The 18,454-nt window shown below is 48.4% G+C and overlaps 1 protein-coding gene across 1 annotated transcript in view; it reads right to left on the bottom strand.

Annotated features, from left to right (window-relative positions):
- The window catches only part of astn1 (astrotactin 1), a 69,941-nt gene that overhangs the window by 39,073 nt on the left and 12,414 nt on the right, over window positions 1–18,454 (bottom strand). The window contains exons 2-8 of the mRNA XM_056597530.1: window positions 14,473–14,660; window positions 8,725–8,975; window positions 7,733–7,875; window positions 5,936–6,085; window positions 3,658–3,807; window positions 3,020–3,169; window positions 1,664–1,831 (exon numbers count right to left, since the gene is read on the bottom strand). Coding sequence (XP_056453505.1) covers window positions 1,664–1,831; window positions 3,020–3,169; window positions 3,658–3,807; window positions 5,936–6,085; window positions 7,733–7,875; window positions 8,725–8,975; window positions 14,473–14,660 — 1,200 coding nt within the window. The remainder of the gene's footprint in view (window positions 1–1,663; window positions 1,832–3,019; window positions 3,170–3,657; window positions 3,808–5,935; window positions 6,086–7,732; window positions 7,876–8,724; window positions 8,976–14,472; window positions 14,661–18,454) is intronic.

The raw sequence follows: 18,454 nt of genomic DNA on the forward strand, positions 1-18,454 counted from the left end.
CACGCACGCACGCACGCACACACACACACAATTCAGTCCCACCACAGAGATACCAGAATACCCGATCAGGGTGAGACCTGCACGGTGCTTCTCTGTGTTGCCTCTGACTTTTATTGTGAAAGCCACAATCCAGGTTGGTGATCTTTGAAAAGTTCACCAACAACTTTACCCAGAAGAATTGTTCAAAATAGAGGCGGCAGGCGGCAGCCTGAGGAGACGGGTTTATTCTGGGACCTTCTGAGTCACTCAGCATATACCGGCACAGCTAGTCGGCCCTGATTGGAAAAAAAGATTTCTTTACTTTAACTATGAATCCCCTCAGCTCCTTTAAGGACCTGAATAATCTTTTCCTCACAAACTCCTGAACCTCAGAATAGAAATGAAGAGCAGTCTAATGTCTATCTGTAGCTAGGTATCTATCAAATATATCTGGAACCAGGTAAACAAACATCTGAAGACAGTAGCTGTAACATCTGGAGACAGAAGCTGTAACATCTGGAGACAGTAGCTGTTAAATCTGGAGACAGAAGCTGTAACATCTTGAGACAGTAGCTGTTAAATCTGGAGACAGTAGCTGTAACATCTTGAGACAGTAACTGTATCTAGATTAACATTTTGAGACAATAGCTGTAACAGCTGAAGACAGTAGCTGTAACGCCTGATATCCACCGGGGACGTAAGCGCCGCGGAACGGCTGCGCGGCGGTGACCACTGCTGATCGCTGCCACTCTAATCAATGAAACCATCCCCACCGGGCACGCTGCGCAACGTCTCAGCAGCGTCCCAGGAGCGGCTCGCCGTGCCGCAGCGCTACCATTCCGTAGCACTTCCATTTTTGACACGAGCCGTTGCTGAACCGCGTCAATTTCAACAGAGCGAGCGAGCCGGGCAGGAAGTGAAAAAGTAATAGCCATAGAGCATCCGGTCAATTTTCAAAATAAAACACAATACTCAGCTCATGTAGCCTATCACAACTTCACATCAACATTACGTCATGACCGGTGGCACCAGGTCAGCAGTCAATCAATCAAAGGGTCTCAGAGGGTCGGCAACATGGACGACGAGAGATTGATTGTCGAAGTGGAGCAACATAAAATAATTTATGAAATAAATCATCCTCTTTATGGAGGTTGTCAGAAAGGACAAAGCCTGGCATTTAATTGCAGTAGTTTTGGGAGTTGAAGGTGAGTACATTAGGTTTAGGATTATCGCGTGATCTTGTGATCTCGCGTCAATACGGCTGGCTCGCAAGGCAGCGCTACGCTGCCGTTACGCGCCCGGTGGGGATTGACGCAGGGCAGAGCTCGCAGCCGTTCCGCGGCGCGTACGCCCCCGTTGGAAATCAGGCGTAACATCTGGAGACAATAGCTATATCTAGGTTAACGTCTAGAGACAGTGGCTGTAACATCTGGAGGCAGTAGCTGCAAAAACTGGAGACATTAGCTGTCACTGACCTGTGTGGGGGTCACTGACCTGTGTGGGGGTCACTGACCTGTGTGTGGGTCACTGACCTGTGTGTGGGTCACTGACCTGTGTGGGGGTCACTGACCTGTGTGGGGGCCACTGACCTGTGTGGGGGCCACTGACCTGTGTGGGGGTCACTGACCTGTGTGGGGGCCACTGACCTGTGTGGGGGCTACTGACCTGTGTGGGGGTCACTGACCTGTGTCGGGGTCACACTGGTGCTCGCAGGGGTCCAGCAGGCGGCGGCCACAAAGCTCGTTGACCCAGGGCCCGCTGGCGTTCTGCTGGTGGAACAGTAACACCTGTGCCGGGTTCAGCCAATCAGACGCGTCGAACTGGTTCCCCTGCAGCAGGATGAACCTGGAGCCTAGAGGTCAGAGGTCACAGAGAGAGAGCTGTTTAATGAGGATCAACATTTAATGTGCGTTAACTTATGTGTTAAAATAAATTATTAAAACCTGAAGCCCATTTATTAAAGATCAAATCACTAAATTCATCGTTAGATCTGCTTTTCATTTTGTCCATTTAGACAAACAGAGGCCAGAGGCCTGCAGTCACATAACCCAGGGGATGGAGGGAGGGTGGAGGTAGGGTGGAGGGGTGGCGGTAGGGGTGGTGTAGAGGGGTTAGAGGGTTTATTCTCCTCTTCATGCCCAAACAGCGGCTGGTCTATAAACTGATTTGTTTCGCCCCAGCAGACGACAGATTTTCATCAGATTCTCCGTGACATCAAATCAAGTGTGATGGGATTTCAGACGACGTGGAAACATTTTAAATCAATTCCAGTTTTAGCAATTCAACATCCAAATGACCATCTTTCATGGCTAGGTCTCTGGAATGCTAATGCTGAGACCTCCAGGCCAGATAGCAGATAGATTACCTCTGAGACCTCCAGACCAGATAACAGATAGCAGATAGCAGATAGCAGATCACTGAGATCTCCAGACCAGATATCAGATAGCAGATCACTGAGATCTCCAGACCAGATAGCAGATAGCAGATCACTGAGATCTCCAGACCAGATAGCAGATAGCAGATCATTGAGATCTCCAGACCAGATAGCAGATAGAGGAACTCTGAGATCTCCAGATCAGATAGCAGATAGCAGATCACTGAGATCTCCAGACCAGATAGCAGATAGATGACCTCTGAGATCTCCAGACCAGATAGTAGATAGCAGATAGCAGATCACTGAGATCTCCAGACCAGATAGTAGATAGCAGATAGCAGATAGCAGATCACTGAGATCTCCAGACCAGATGGCAGATAGCAGATCACTGAGATCTCCAGACCAGACAGCAGATAGCAGATCTCTGAGATCTCCAGACCAGATAGCAGATCTCTGAGATCTCCAGACCAGATAGCAGATCTCTGAGATCTCCAGACCAGATAGCAGATAGCAGATCTGTGAGAGCTCCAGACCAGATAACATGACAACCTGGGGTCAGGACTAGGGGCTAGGAGCTAGGGGCTAGGGTCTAGTAGCTAGGAGCTAGGGGCTAGGAGCTAGTAGCTAGAAGCTAGGAGCTAGGGGCTAGGAGCTTAGAGTCTTCACCGTCGGCGATGAGGTGCTCCGGGACGTGGAGGATGATGCGGACGGCCAGAGTGCAGGAGAGGTGGGAGGCGTAGACCAGCCCCAGCAGGCAGCTCACCACGCTGATCAGGGTCAGGGTCGTCTTGTTGATCGGGCTACGAGGGGAACCGGCTGGACAGCCAATCAGAGAGAGGGGACCGGTCACATGACACGAAACACACCAATCAGAGAGGAGAAGACACCTTCCTCTTCCTCTTCATATCAAAATGTAGGGTTAATATAGTGGGCGTTACTGGTGAGCGGTGTGGTGTACTGGTGAGCGTTACTGGTGACAGTACTGGTGAGCGTTACTGTAGAGCGGTACTGGTGAGTGGTGTGCATACTGGTGAGGAGTGTGTATACTGGTGAGCGGTACTGGTGAGCGGTACTGGTGAGCGGTACTGGTGAGTGTTGTGTATACTGGTGAGTGGTACTGGTGAGTGTTGTGTATACTGGTGAGCGGTACTTCTGAGCGGTACTGGTGAGCGATACTGGTTAGCGGTACTAGTGATAGTACTGGTGAGTGTTGTATATACTGGTGAGCGGTACTTCTGAGCGGTACTGGTTAGTGGTGTGTATACTGGGACAGTACTGGTGCAGTACTGGTGAGCGGGGCCTACCCCCGGAGCCCCAGCCGCTGGTGGCCGACCCGTTCCTGAGGCCGCGGCTGCGCCGCCGGCTGCGGTGCGGGTCGGTGTAGAAGGTGAGCTGGGGGTCGCTGTCCGCCTCCGTCCCAGAGTCCCCGTCAGGGGTCAGGAAGGTGGAGCCCGCTGGCACACACACACACACACACACACACACACACACACACACACACACACACACACACACACACACACACACACACACACACACACACACACACACACACAATGATCTTGATGTTTCAACTTCGTCATTCAACCGTGAAAATCTTAACGAGGTAATTAAAGAAAATGTGTTCCGTGCGTATCCATTATGATTTATTAATTTAAGCTATTCACTGCTTCTACTGATTCTCTTGATTCTAATGATCGTTGTAATGATATTTATTCTAATCATTTATCAATTCTAAGGCTTGACTGCTTCTAACAATTCTACTACTTCTAATAATAATAGTTATTCTAATGAGTAAGTCTGGGTTCTACTGGGTTCTACTGAGGGCTGGGTTCTACTGATTTTCTAAACAAACATTGAGAGAAACTTGGGATTTACACCTTACAACTGTTACCGTGGTAACAGTGACAGAAACACAGGACTTTAAACTATTTTTTCTACAACATGGGAATGTCTAAATAGCTGACTAGATGGCCTAGATATACTGTTCATTATCAAAGACAAGTAGTTTCTCTCTAGGGTAATAATGTCCATGGGTGTTCACCATCACTCCATTAAGAAGGAGCTTCCGGTTAACGTGCTGATAATATAAAGTTTGTTGCAATATAAATCTATAAATAAATATATATATGAACTTTGGATTGATGAAGAAATGCCTTCTCAGATTGTCCTGACGTGACTTCAGGATGCCTCGTTAACTTCATTATCATAACTTAGTCTTAGTCTTAATTAAAACGACCACACCTCATCCCCGACTAAGGGCCAAAAACACAAGCTTGACCAACCAGGAGGAGGAGAAGGAGGAGGAGGAAGAGGACGAGGAGGAAGAGGAGGAGGACAGAGGAGATCCAAGAGGAGAAGGAGGAAGACAGAGGGGAGGAGAGGAGGAGGAGGAGGAGGAGGAGGAGGAGGAGGAAGAGGACGAGGAGGAGGAGGAGGAGGAGGAGGAGGAGGAGGAGGAGGAGGAGGAGGAGGACGAGGAGGAGGAGGAGGAGGAGGAGGAGGAGGAGGAGGAGGAGGAGGAGAGAGGGGAGGAGGAGGAGGAGGAGGAGGAGGAGGAGGAGGAGGAGAAGAGAGGGGAGCCAGGAAGAGGAGGAGGAGGAGGAGGAGGAGGAGGAGGAGGAGGAGGAGGAGGAGGAGGAGAGAGGGGAGGAGGAGGAGTAGGAGGAGGAGGAAAAAGGGGCAGATAAAGTATACTACATAAGAGTCTGAAAATCTCAAATTGAACTTGGATGCCGCCCAGACAGCGCTCCACACACACCAGACAGCTGTAGTAGTGTTCCAGCTGTAGTGGTGTTAAGGGTGTAGCAGTGCTAAGGGTGTAGCGGTGTTGAGGGTGTAGCGGTGTTGAGGGTGTAGTGGTGTTAAGGGTGTAGCAGTGCTAAGGGTGTAGCGGTGTTGAGGGTGTAGTGGTGTTAAGGGTGTAGCGCTGTTAAGGGTGTAGCGGTGTTGAGGGTGTAGTGGTGTTAAGGGTGTAGCGCTGTTAAGGATGTAGCGGTGTTCAGGGTGTATTGTCTCTAAGGTGTTAAGGATGTAGCGGTGTTCAGGGTGTATTGTCTCTAAGGTGTTAAGGGTGTAGCGGTGTTCAGGGTGTAGTGTCTCTAAGGTGTTGAGGGTGTAGCGCTGTTAAGGGGTTAAAGTCTCTAAGGTGTTGAGGGTGTAGCGGTGTTCAGGGTGTATTGTCTCTAACGTGTTGAGGGTGTAGCGGTGTTCAGGGTGTATTGTCTCTAACGTGTTGAGGGTGTAGCGGTGTTCAGGGTGTATTGTCTCTAAGGTGTTGAGGGTGTAGCGGTGTTCAGGTTGTATTGACTCTAAGGTGTTGAGGGTGTAGCGGTGTTCAGGGTGTATTGTCTCTAAGGTGTTGAGGGTGTAGCGGTGTTCAGGGTGTAGTGTCTCTAACGTGTTGAGGGTGTAGCGGTGTTCAGGGTGTATTGTCTCTAAGGTGTTGAGGGTGTAGCGGTGTTCAGGGGTTAAAGTCTCTAAGGTGTTAAGGGTGTAGCGGTGTTCAGGGTGTATTGTCTCTAAGGTGTTGAGGGTGTAGCGGTGTTCAGGGGTTAAAGTCTCTAAGGTGTGGAGACTCACTGCGCGTGTTGCTGGACAGGCGTTTGCGCTGGCTGGTGGACGTGTTGTGCGTCAGCAGGCTGTTGTGTTGGTGGTTGTTGTCGATCGGGCTTGTAGCGATGATGTTGTCCTTGTACTTGTTCATCAGAGCCAGCTTCGTGTTGTCACTCACTGACAAACAAACACATCACACATTAAGGCTTATGAAACTAACATTGTCAATACTTCAGTCCACTGCTAGCAGTGGACTGAAGTATTGTTATGAAGCTTGTTATAAGCGTTAACATGTTCCTCTTTTCCTCTCACTGTTGTGTGAAAAACATTATTCCATTACAACTGTTAATGTAAGTTAACATAACATTCGGACTGTAATAATAGCAGTTACCATTGAATTAGGACAATACATACCAATAGTTACTAGGTGCTAATTGTTACAACAGTAGTCGAGTTATGTATGATTCATTCCTGATAAACCTGCGAATATGTATTCAACTTCCTTCTAATGAGTTATTATTATTATGTTCGCTAATCCATGGTTTAGTAGCCTGGGTATACCCATGCTGCCTTGCGCGCAAATTCATTTCGCACTGCTAGGCAGCTTGGATTTTTGCCTGAGATAGGGAACCAATCACAGAACGGGGAGGGACGGCAAGACGATGATGCCGTCTATGCGCACACCGAAACTTGTAGTTTACGGATCCAAAATGGCAGCAGACGCGTTACCTTTCGATGCAGCCTAGTATTCTAAGTAGTTTAGAACGCAATTTATTTTGAAAAAATAGTAACTTTTGGCGTTAAACTCATTTCATTACCAAGAAGGAAGTCTTTGCCCTGCTACCAACAGGCTTTGATTGGCTATGAGGTACTCCGGGCAATCGTAAACCACGGCTCAAATACGAGAAAATGAATGTGTGGTTCCCAGACCTCATCTCAATGTAGATTGAGATGAGGTCTGGCGTTAGGCAGGCTAATGGTTTAGCACAAATCAGACTATTCTATAGTCATTAGTTGATGGAGGTAGAATGATGTTTCCACCCAGTAGGTGGTCAGGAGCTGTAGGGTATCTTTATGATATTAATATTAGATATATGCTGCCCTCCTTTCCTATTGGTCTCGTGCATTAACAGAGCTTCATGCATAATGCACAACACTGCTCCACTTATCACTCTGCGTGTTGTTAGGATCCTGGAGGAACCAATCAGCTCTCTGCACAACGCTCTGGAACCAGTATCAAGCCTTCATCCACAGACTAATCTGGGTCTCCATTTGTGAGGTGTAGTCCTTCAAGGAGGGAGATGTGAGGAGTGAGGTATGAGGAGTGAGGTGTGAGGAGTGAGGAGGGAGGAGTGAGGAGTGAGGAGTGAGGTATGAGGAGGGAGATGTGAGGAGTGAGGTATGAGGAGTGAGGTGTGAGGAGTGAGGAGGGAGGAGTGAGGTGTGAGGTGTGAGGAGTGAGGTATGAGGAGTGAGGAGTGAGGTGTGAGGAGTGAGGAGTGAGGTGTGAGGAGGGAGCAGTGAGGAGTGAGGTGTGAGGAGTGAGGAGGGAGGAGTGAGGAGTGAGGTGTGAGGAGTGAGGAGGGAGATGTGAGGAGGGAGATGTGGGGAGTGAGGAGTGAGGTGTGAGGAGTGAGGAGGGAGAAGTGAGGAGTGAGGAGGAAGGAGTGAGGAGTGAGGAGTGAGGTGTGAGGAGGGAGCAGTGAGGAGTGAGGAGGGAGGTGTGAGCAGTGAGGAGGGAGGATTGAGGTGTACGGAGTGATGAATGAGTTGTGAGGAATGAGATGTGAGGAGTGAGTTATGAGGAGTGAGGCGTCGTCCTACCAGGAGTGAGGTCGATGTTCTTCTTGTCGTTGCAGCCCTGGAGTGAGTCCAGCGTCCGGGTCACCTGACTGGCGAAGTCCTCTCCGCCGTTCATACACTCCCTCTGAAGGTGGTGGCGCAGATCTGTGATGTCATACTCATACCTGCAACAACAGGTCTGTGATGTCATACTCTCACCTGCAATAACAGGCACAGGTGAGTGATGTCGTACTCAAACTTGCAACAACAGGTCTGTGACCTGGAGCTCTACATGCTGCTAAGATGAGAGCAATAAACCGCCCCACTACCCTCTACCCCTCCTCTGTACCCTCTACCCCACCTCTAGACCCTCTACCCCTCCTCTGTACCCTCTACCCCACCTCTAGACCCTCTACCCCTCCTCTGTACCCTCTACCCCACCTCTAGACCCTCTACCCCTCCTCTCTACCCTCTACCCCTCCTCTGTACCCTCTACCCCACCTCTAGACCCTCTACCCCTCCTCTCTACCCTCTACCCCTCCTCTCTACCCTCTACCCCACCTCTCTACCCTCTACGGCTCCACCCCTCCTCTGTACCCTCTACCCCACCTCTCTACCTTCTACCCCTCCTCTCTACCCTCTACCCCTCCTCTGTACCCTCTACCCCTCCTCTGTACCCTCTACCCCTCCTCTGTACCCTCTACCCCTCCTCTCTACCCTCTACCCCTCCTCTGTACCCTCTCCCCCTCCTCTGTACCCTCTACCCCTCCTCTATATCCTCTACCCCTCCTCTGTACCCTCTACCCCTCCTCTGTATCCTCTACCCCTCCTCTGTACCCTCTACCCCTCCTCTGTACCCTCTACCCCTCCTCTGTACCCTCTACCCCTCCTCTGTACCCTCTACCCCTCCTCTGTACCCTCCTCTGTACCCTCTACCCCTCCTCTGTACCCTCCACCCCTCCTCTGTACCCTCTACCCCTCCTCTCTCCTCCTCCTCTCTCCTCTCCTCCTCTTTCTCCCCCTCACCCCCCTACCCGTCCAGGATGGGGGTCTCCCTGATGCTGAGGGTCCCACTTGAGTTGGGCCCCTGGCCCCGGGAGTTCCTGAGGCTCTCGCGGGCCTGGCCCCCCATCAGCACCGAGGGGATGTAGTGGATCTCGTTGGCCGCCTCGGCGCTGGCGCTCTTCTGGGGCTGCGGCACGCGCCGGCCCTTACACCAGCGGCGCCGCGTGTACAGGATGAGCACCAGACACAGGATGGACAGAAGCAGGGCGATCATCCCACCCTGGGGGGGGGAGCCTGATGTTAAGGGTTGTCATGGTTACCAACTGGTCACGCCCTTCACACTAAACAGCAGCCTGATGTTAAGAGTTGTCATGGTTACCAACTGGTCAGGCCCTTCACCCTGAAGAGCAGCCTGAAGTTAAGGGTTGTCATGGTTTCCATGTCCTGTGCTTAAACAAGAGTTAGATGTCAGATGTTATTCCAGAATGGTTTTTAATCCGATCTGGCTCAATGTAATCAAAGCACATCAGCTTCCATTAGCACTCAGCCACAGAGAGCTCTGTCCAACAGCCCTTAATGCTCAGCATCACTTAGACTCAAAGCCAGGAGTAGGAGGACTGTCTCCTCTTATAGAGCCAATAAAAGTAAAGCACACATCAAAGTGGGCCAGCTCTCCAGCAGCACAATCCAGTTAGTGCTGGAGCAGGACGCTGAGATATGCTGGATCATGTTCCTCCACAGAAAGACAATATCTGTCACTGGGTCTTTGTAGGTCCTGTTCACATGAATAAAGACAACATGTAACACACAGCATGTAACACACAACATATAACACACAGCATGTAACACAAAAAATGATACACATAGCATGTAACAGACAACATGTAACACACAGCATATAACACACAACATATAACACACAGCATGTAACACACAAAATTATACACATAGCATGTAACAGACAACATGTAACACACAGCATGTAACACACAGCATGTAACACACAACATATAACACACAGCATGTAACACACAAAATGATACACATAGCATGCAACACACAGCATGTAACACACAACATGTAACACACAGCATGTAACACACAACATGTAACACACAACATGTAACACACAACATGTCACACACAACATCTAACATTTAACACACAACACACAGCATGTAACACAAAATATGTAACACACATCATGTAACACAACATGTAACATACAGCATGTTAAACACAACATGTTACACAAAACATGTAACACTTATCATGTAACACACAACATGTTACATACAGCATGTAACATACATTTAACATAAAACACACAGCATATAACATACAGAATGTAACACACAACATGTAACACATTTAACACACAACATGTAACCCACAGCATGTAGCACATAACATGTAACACACAACATGTAACACATTTAACACACAACATGTAACACACAGCATGTAACACACAACATGTAACACACAACGTGTAACACATTTAACATATAACACACAGCATGTAACACACAACATGTAACACACAGCATGTAACACACAACATGTAACACACAACATGTAACACACAACATGTAAACCAGGTTCACTAGGATAACCAGGTTCACTTGGATAACCAGGTTTACTAGGATAACCAGGTGATGGTTCACTAGGATAACCAGGTTCACTAGGATAACCGGGTTCACTAGGTAAACCAGGTGATTGTTCACCAGGATAACCAGGTGATGGTTCCCTAAAATAACCTGGGCCCAGTCTTTAATTTCTTTTAATCTGGATCAAATTGATCATATTTTGGAAATCCCATGTTTTGCTGTCCAGGATCACCTGATCCATCTTACTTTTATGCCAGTTTCTAAAGGAACATTGGATTGGATCACTGTGATCCAAATACTAAATTTACGGATAACCAACTGAAACCACCCTTCCGATGGATAATGATAATCCTGGTTTTTGGACCAAATAAATCCCCAACCGAGTTCAAAGTTTTGAAAAACCCAAAAGGCAGGTTTGATCCAAATAGAATGTAAAATTGGACTGCATGATCTGATCTTAGTTCGGAATCCCTCTTTTTCCCATTTCCAAGATTTGATCCAATCTGTTCTCCAAGCCAGTTAGTTGTCACGTTAACCAGGTGAAGGTTTCTGACCCGGCATTTTGTGTTGACTTTGAACCAGTGTGATCCTTCCTACATGAGGCCTCATGGGAGGGAGAGGAGATGGTTATTAATGACACAAACTCACAGCATTTAATGTAATTTGTTTTTTATAAAATCCACCCTAGCATGAAACCATGATTTATTAGCACAGAAGCTCTTTGAGTTGGGAAGCTTTAATATATTTCACACATTAATTTTTTCATCTTGAATGAATAAGTAAACATCTTGGCTCATCATTTATCCACCGCTCATAATTTATCCACAGCAGAACATTTATTTTGCGTTAAAAGAACTGAAAAGATAAGCCCGATTCCTTTGATGTTTCCTTGGTTAAGGACATTGTGAGCTGGAGATACAGATACTTAATATTAAACGTGATTTCACTTTGAACTAGTTCTATTTATCTGACAGCAGTCTGACTCCACACATCCAGTAGAAGGAGAGGGTGGTCAGCGCTTAGCTTCCTTTATCACGGCTCAATACCTCCAGCCTCACAGCCCGCGATCGTACTAAGTCACAATAACACAATGACTGTTATTGTTGACCGATGGTCTCATTCAGAGGTCAGATTAGGGATTTCTTTCAATGTGGAGAGTTTGCTGAGACTCAGGGAACAGAGCAAGACTGTTTGGATGATGACAGGAATGTTGAGCTGGATTTAATAACTTTCATTGTGAGTATTGCTGAGGCCAAATAATCATTTCAGTGGTGTGTTCTTTGTGAAACTGTTTGATGAAACTGTTTGATAAATGTAATTGGGTTTAGAAAAAGGACTCGATTTTCTCCTGTTTTCCAAATGTGAGAATATTGTAAGCGAACACTGTGTGCGTGCGTGCGTGGGTTTAATGTGTGTGCGTGCGTGGGTTTAATGTGTTTGCGTGTGTGCGTGCGTGTGTGTGTTTCATTTAACCTAAGCCTAACCCTGTAAGAACCTACCCCTAACCCTTAGTTGTGGGACGGAGTTGATATTCTCTTCAATCTCCTCGTGTTAGAAATTAAAGCGAGAAAGTTTGCTCAAGGTTCCTCTTCCTTCATCTTTCTGTGTGTGGACATAATGCACCAGTACCAACCAGTACTGACCAGTACCCACCATCTCTAACCATTACCAACCAGTACCAACCATTACTGACCAGTACCAACCAGCTCTAACCATTACAACCAGTATCAACCAGTACTAACTAGTACTAACCAGTACCAACCGGTACTAACCAGAACCAATCTATGACTGTTTCATAAACCAGTACCTCTCTGTGACTCCGTTATTAAACCAGTACCTCTCTGTTATTAAACCAGTACCTATCTGTTATTAAACCAGTACCTCTCTGTTATTAAACCACTACCTCTCTGTGACTGTTATTAAACCAGTACCTCTCTGTTATTAAACCAGTACCTCTCTGTTATTAAACCAGTACCTCTCTGTGACTGTTATTAAACCAGTACCTCTCTGTTATTAAACCAGTACCTCTCTGTTATTAAACCAGTACCTCTCTGTTATTAAACCAGTACCTCTCTGTTATTAAACCAGTACCTATATGACTCAACTATTAAGCCAGTGGCTCTAGCGAGGTGTTGAGCACGGTCGTCACATTCTCTCTGCCTCAGAGCCCTGTGCTCTGCTGCCCCACGCTACAGAAATAAAGAGAGAAACGCATAATTCACAGCAGAGTTCATGTTTTGACAAAAAGGATTTAGCCGCTGTGGAGAGCAGGGCTGGAGGTGGGTGGAGGGGTGGAGGCCCATCTCCCCCTCCAGCCTCCGCCCCACGGGGAGACTCAGGCTCAACGTCTGCTGTTGTTCTGGTGCTTTCACTTTGCTTTCTGTTCACTACTCTCCAGTCACTTTTTCTGCTGAAGATTCATGAAAGTTATCTGAGATGGGAAGTGGAAGAATGAGAGGACATGAATCCTTTCAAACATATAAATAACCAAGCACATAGTCCTTAACTTAGCCTTATAGCCTTAACTTATACACACTGGACCACTGGAGCCTTAACTTATACACACTGGAGCCTTAACTTACACAAGCTGGATCACTGGAGCACTAGCTTATAGCCATCATCAACATGTCTCTACCTCCTCATCATGTCTCTACCTCCTTATCATGTCTCTACCACCTTATCATGTCTCTACCACCTCATCATCATGCATCTGTAGGTCCCCCTCCTCATCAACATGTCTACCTCCTCATCATGTCTCTACCTCCTTATCATGTCTCTACCTCCTTATCATGTCTCTACCACCTCATCAACATGTCTCTACCTCCTCATCATCATGCATCTGTAGGTCCCCCTCCTCATCAACATGTCTACCTCCTCATCATGTCTCTACCTCCTTATCATGTCTCTACCACCTTATCATGTCTCTACCTCCTCATCATCATGCATCTGTAGGTCCCCCTCCTCATCAACATGTCTACCTCCTCATCATGTCTCTACCTCCTTATCATGTCTCTACCACCTCATCAACATGTCTCTACCTCCTCATCAACATGTCTCTCCCTCTCTACAACATGTCTCCACCTCTTCATCAACATGTATCTGTAGGTCCACCTCTTCATCATCATGTCTCTGTAGGTCCACCTCCTGGTTTGGCCAGCGGTCCGTCTAGCGTCAGATTGCTGAGATCCAGAAGGTCCTTGCCTCCGTTTCTCTTCCTGAAACCTTCATGAGCTGTGGATCGGTGGAGCTTTTATTCTGACTGTATCTCCTAGAGGGGTTAGGATTTAGGTTCTGACTGTATCTCCTAGAGTGGTTAGGCTTTAGGATCTGACTGCATCTCCTAGGGTTAGGCTTCAGGTTCTGATTGTATCTCCTAAAGGGGTTCAACTTTAGGTTCTGACTGTATCTCCTAGGGGGTCAGCTTTAGGTTCTGACAGTATCTCCTAGAGGGGTTAGGCTTTAGGTTCTGAATGTATCTCCTAGAGGGGTTAGGCTTTAGGTTCTGACTGTATCTCCTAGAGGGGTTAGGCTTTAGGTTCTGACTGTATCTCCTAGAGGGGTTAGGCTTTAGGTTCTGACTGTATCTCCTAGGTGGGGTTAGGCTTAAGTGGAGGCTTCACTAAACGAGGATGGGTTTTTCAATATTCTACATTTCATAGAATAAACAGAATAAATAGACATTGTAATGTCAATATGAACACGGTTCAGTATCAGTGATCTATGGTGGACATCAAACCCCGGGGGGTGATCAGTATCAGTGGTGGACATCAAACACATCATGAGAAGAACGCAGAGAAGATGAGTGGGTGAATGCCTCACCATGACAGATGAGTGGGTGAATGCCTCACCATGACAGAGGAGTGGGTGAAGGCCTCACCATGACAGATGAGTGGGTGAATGCCTCACCATGACAGAGGAGTGGGTGAAGGCCTCACCATGACAGATGAGTGGGTGAATGCCTCACCATGACAGATGAGTGGGTGAAGGCCTCACCATGACAGATGAGTGGGTGAATGCCTCACCATGACAGATGAGTGGGTGAATGCCTCACCATGACAGATGAGTGGATGAAGGCCTCACCATGACAGATGATTGGGTGAAGGCCTCACCATGACAGATGAGTGGGTGAAGGCCTCACCATGACAGAGGAGTGGGTGAAGGCCTCACCATGACAGAGATGTGCAGGATGCGGAGCTCCTCGTCGGCTGAGTCGCGGGCCGTGTCGGCGGTGGGGGAGAGGCCGGCCGGCTGGCCGCTGCCGTCCTGGTGGTGGATGTGGAACAGTAGCGTCCCGTTCTCCAGCCACTGCTGCTTCCAGCGCACCAGAGGGATGTCCTCCGAGTTGCCCGAGATCTCTGCTCACACACACATCATGTTGATCAATAACTTCACCTTTAGCTGCTCACACACACATCCTGTTGATCAATAACTTTACCTTTAGCTGCTCACACACACATCATGTTGATCAATAACTTTACCTTTAGCTGCTCACAGACACATCATGTGGATCAATATTTTTACCGATACCTTCATTAGCAGGGACACACCTTGTTCATTAGTTTATACCTTGTTCATTAGTGTATACCTTGTTTATATGTGTATACCTTGTTTATTAGTACATACCATGTTCATTAGTATAGACCTTGTTTATCCGTTTATAATATACCTTGTTCATTAGTATAGAAATACCTGTATATTTATAATCATAAATAGTTTGACAAAACGAGGTCTAATGAACCAGTCGTGCTGATGTTAGCGACTGATTTCTATTTAACGCTAACCGGATCCATTTGGTTGGTTCTGAGCAGCTGAATCTCTGCAGGCTGCTGTATTGTTATGATGGATGTTGTTATTGTTCCTGTTAGGATTGGAAATAAGTCCAGCCTGTTGTCTGAGCAAACGCTATAAGTACTTTGTCCTCAATAGATCAGTCAGAGGGTGAATGGGGGGGGGGGGGGGGGGTTCTAAAGCATAGGAGGGGGTTCTAAAGCAGGGAGGAAGGGTACCGTTTAGCCTCCAACATTACCCTGCTGATGGGCTGGGGCTCTAGGAGGGCTGGGGCTCTAGGGGGGCTGGGGCTCTAGGGGGGCTGGGGCTCTAGGGGGGCTGGGGCTCTAGGGGGGCTGGGGCTCTAGGGGGGCTGGGGCTCTAGGGGGGCTGGGGCTCTAGGAGGGCTGGGGGTCTAGGGGGTGTAGAGGGTCTAGGGGTTCTAGTGGATCCAGTGGGTCTAGGGCTCTAGTGGGTCTAGGGGGTCTAGGCCGGGTCTAGGGAGGGTACAGGGTCTAGTAGGTCTAGCGGGTCTAGGGGGGTTGACGCTGTAGCCAAACTACAAAATCACCTTAACCAGAGCTGAACCAGAGCTGAACCAGAGCTGACCCTGAACCAGAGCTTAACCAGAGCTGACCCTGAACCAGAGCTGAACCAGAGCTGAACCAGAGCTGACCCTGAACCAGAGCTGAGCCAGAGCTGACCCTGAACCAGAGCTGACCCTAAACCAGAGCTGAACCAGAGCTGACCCTGAACCAGAGCTGAACCAGAGCTGACACTGAACCAGAGCTGAACCAGAACTGACCCTGAACCAGAGCTGAACCAGAGCTGACCCTGAACCAGAGCTGAACCAGAGCTGACCCTGAACCAGAGCTGAACCAGAGCTGACCCTGAACCAGAGCTGAACCAGAGCTGAAATAGAGCAGACCCTGAACCAGAGCTGAACCAGAGCTGACCCTGAACCAGAGCTGAACCAGAGCTGACACTGAACCAGAGCTGAACCAGAGCTGACCCTGAACCAAAGCTGAACCAGAGCTGAACCAGAGCTGAACAAGAGCAGACCCTGAACCAAAGCTGAACCAGAGCTGAACAAGAGCAGACCCTGAACCAGAGCTGACCCGCAGTGTTTCCCACACCTAGACCAATGTGTTGCGCAGCGCCACAGAATCAACACCGAGTGCCACAAATTGATTCTACTTATTTTTTCTTTATTTTGCGATTTTTAAATATAAATATCGTTCCGTTCATTCATCCCCTCATAGCACTCTTTCTCCCTGACATTCTCGTTCACACACGCATACGCACACGAACACGCACACATAGAGACAAGCGCGCATTCATGCCAGCGCGGGTACAACTATAAACAGCTGATTCGCCCGCTCCTCCTCTCAACGCACCTATCAAAGAAAACCCGAAGCAGCGGGATATTTGGCACAGAGAAGACGGTCGGCAACCGTTTTACCAAAGTTTAGTATGATATACTGTGCTCGAAAACACCTGCCCAAAATTATTGTTGACTCAGAAAAGATAATGTTAGCCCTTATGAACACAACGTTATTGATATTGAACATCCCGTACCCTAAGTCAGCATAGATAACGTTGGCTATGCAGCAAACGATGCGATTAAAATGAAATGCGGTTATAGTTGAGATAGGCTACGGTATTAGACTTGGTACCCCCAGCCCGTTCTGCCGGCAATTTGAATTCACTCTGCAGCATGTGCTGGAGAGCAATACATTTCTTTCTGTTTCCGATGAGCTGTTACTGGAGCCAATAAATAAGCTGGCTTTTCCCCCTGGCGCGCTATTGGCTGGTTTAGCACAATGACGACAGGATTTGTGCTAAATTGCGCATTGATTTTGTTTTACCAAAAAAGCTAAATCCAAGAATCTCCCCCCCGTCTGGGCTCCTTCCCCCCCCCGTCAGGACTCCTGGAGGAGGAGGTGATGAGTTGGGAAGTAGGAGGTGATGAGTTGGGGAGGAGGAGGTGATGAGTTGAGGAGGAGGCGATGAGTTGTGGAGGAGGAGGCGATGAGTTGTGGAGGAAAAGGTGATGAGTTGGGGAGGAGGAGGTGATGAGTTGGGGAGGAGGAGGTGATGAGTTGGGGAGGAGGAGGTGATGAGTTGGGGAGGAGGAGGTGATGAGTTGTGGAGGAGGAGGTGATGAGTTGGGGAGGAGGAGATGATGAGTTGAGGAGGAGGTGATGAGTTGTGGAGGAGGAGGTGATGAGTTGGGGAGGAGGAGCTGATGAGTTGAGGAGGAGGCGATGAGTTGTGAAGGAGGAGGTGATGAGTTGTGGAGGAGGTGATGAGTTGGGGAGGAGGAGGTGATGAGTTGTGGAGGAGGAGGTGATGAGTTGTGGAGGAGGAGGTGATGAGTTGGGGAGGAGGAGCTGATGAGTTGAGGAGGAGGCGATGAGTTGTGGAGGAGGAGGTGATGAGTTGTGAAGGAGGAGGTGATGAGGTGAGGGGGATGTGATGAGTCAGAGAGGAGGAGGGGGATGAGGTGAAGAGGACGCTCCAGAGGAGGGCAGGGGGGAGTGGGTTGGCAGCAGCTGCGGCCCCTGCAGGTGGAGGTGGATCTCAGTAATCCCATTATCCAGTGTGTTGCTGTAGAACCCAGAGAGCAGAGCCCTCCCTGAGGTTAAAGCTGTAACGGTTGAAACAACAAGTCTGTTTTTAGACAACACCTGACGCCGCGCCTCCGAAACCCTTAATCCCTGATCCCCCTGAACACAGGTCTTTGAGAGGCGGGAGGCAGGAGGGTGACGGGGAGACAGCGTGGGTTCACAGCCTTCAGTGGCCTGTTTACATGCACATTGTCTGGGAATAGGCCTGTGCACAACCATGAAAAGAGAAGGTTAAATCAGGCCTTGGATCTGCACATCAAACCAGAGTTTATGGTGGCGGATCTGAGCTTTACTGACTCCCCCCCCGCTCCACTGGGAGTGTTTATCCCTCCTACTGCTGCAGGACCGTCTAAATCAGAAGCGGCCATATTGAATGCTTCCGGGATAATTACAGCGCCCGATAAAAAGTGAAAGCACGTTAAAAAAAAACAGATTACACAATTCTGAGGTTGTACAGCAATTAAGCTCTCTGTCTCTCTCTGGATCCCTCTCTTTACCACTCTCTGTCTCTACCTCTCTCTGCTCTCTCTTATTGTCTCTCTGCTTCTCTCTCTCTACCTCTCTTATTCTGTCTCCGTGTGATGAGCTGACAGCTGAACATCACCTTGGAAACAGAGCATGCCTGGATCACCTGCCAAACTCTGGGGATAAATCCCAAAATACAAACCGATCCATAAACAGTTTACCAAGATTCAAATTTGGAGAACAGCTATCTTTATAAGATGGACCGGATGTAATAACTAGTTTTCCAT

Source organism: Gadus chalcogrammus, chromosome 8, assembly GCF_026213295.1.
Source record: "Gadus chalcogrammus isolate NIFS_2021 chromosome 8, NIFS_Gcha_1.0, whole genome shotgun sequence".
In the NCBI taxonomy this organism is placed as follows: domain Eukaryota; kingdom Metazoa; phylum Chordata; class Actinopteri; order Gadiformes; family Gadidae; genus Gadus; species Gadus chalcogrammus.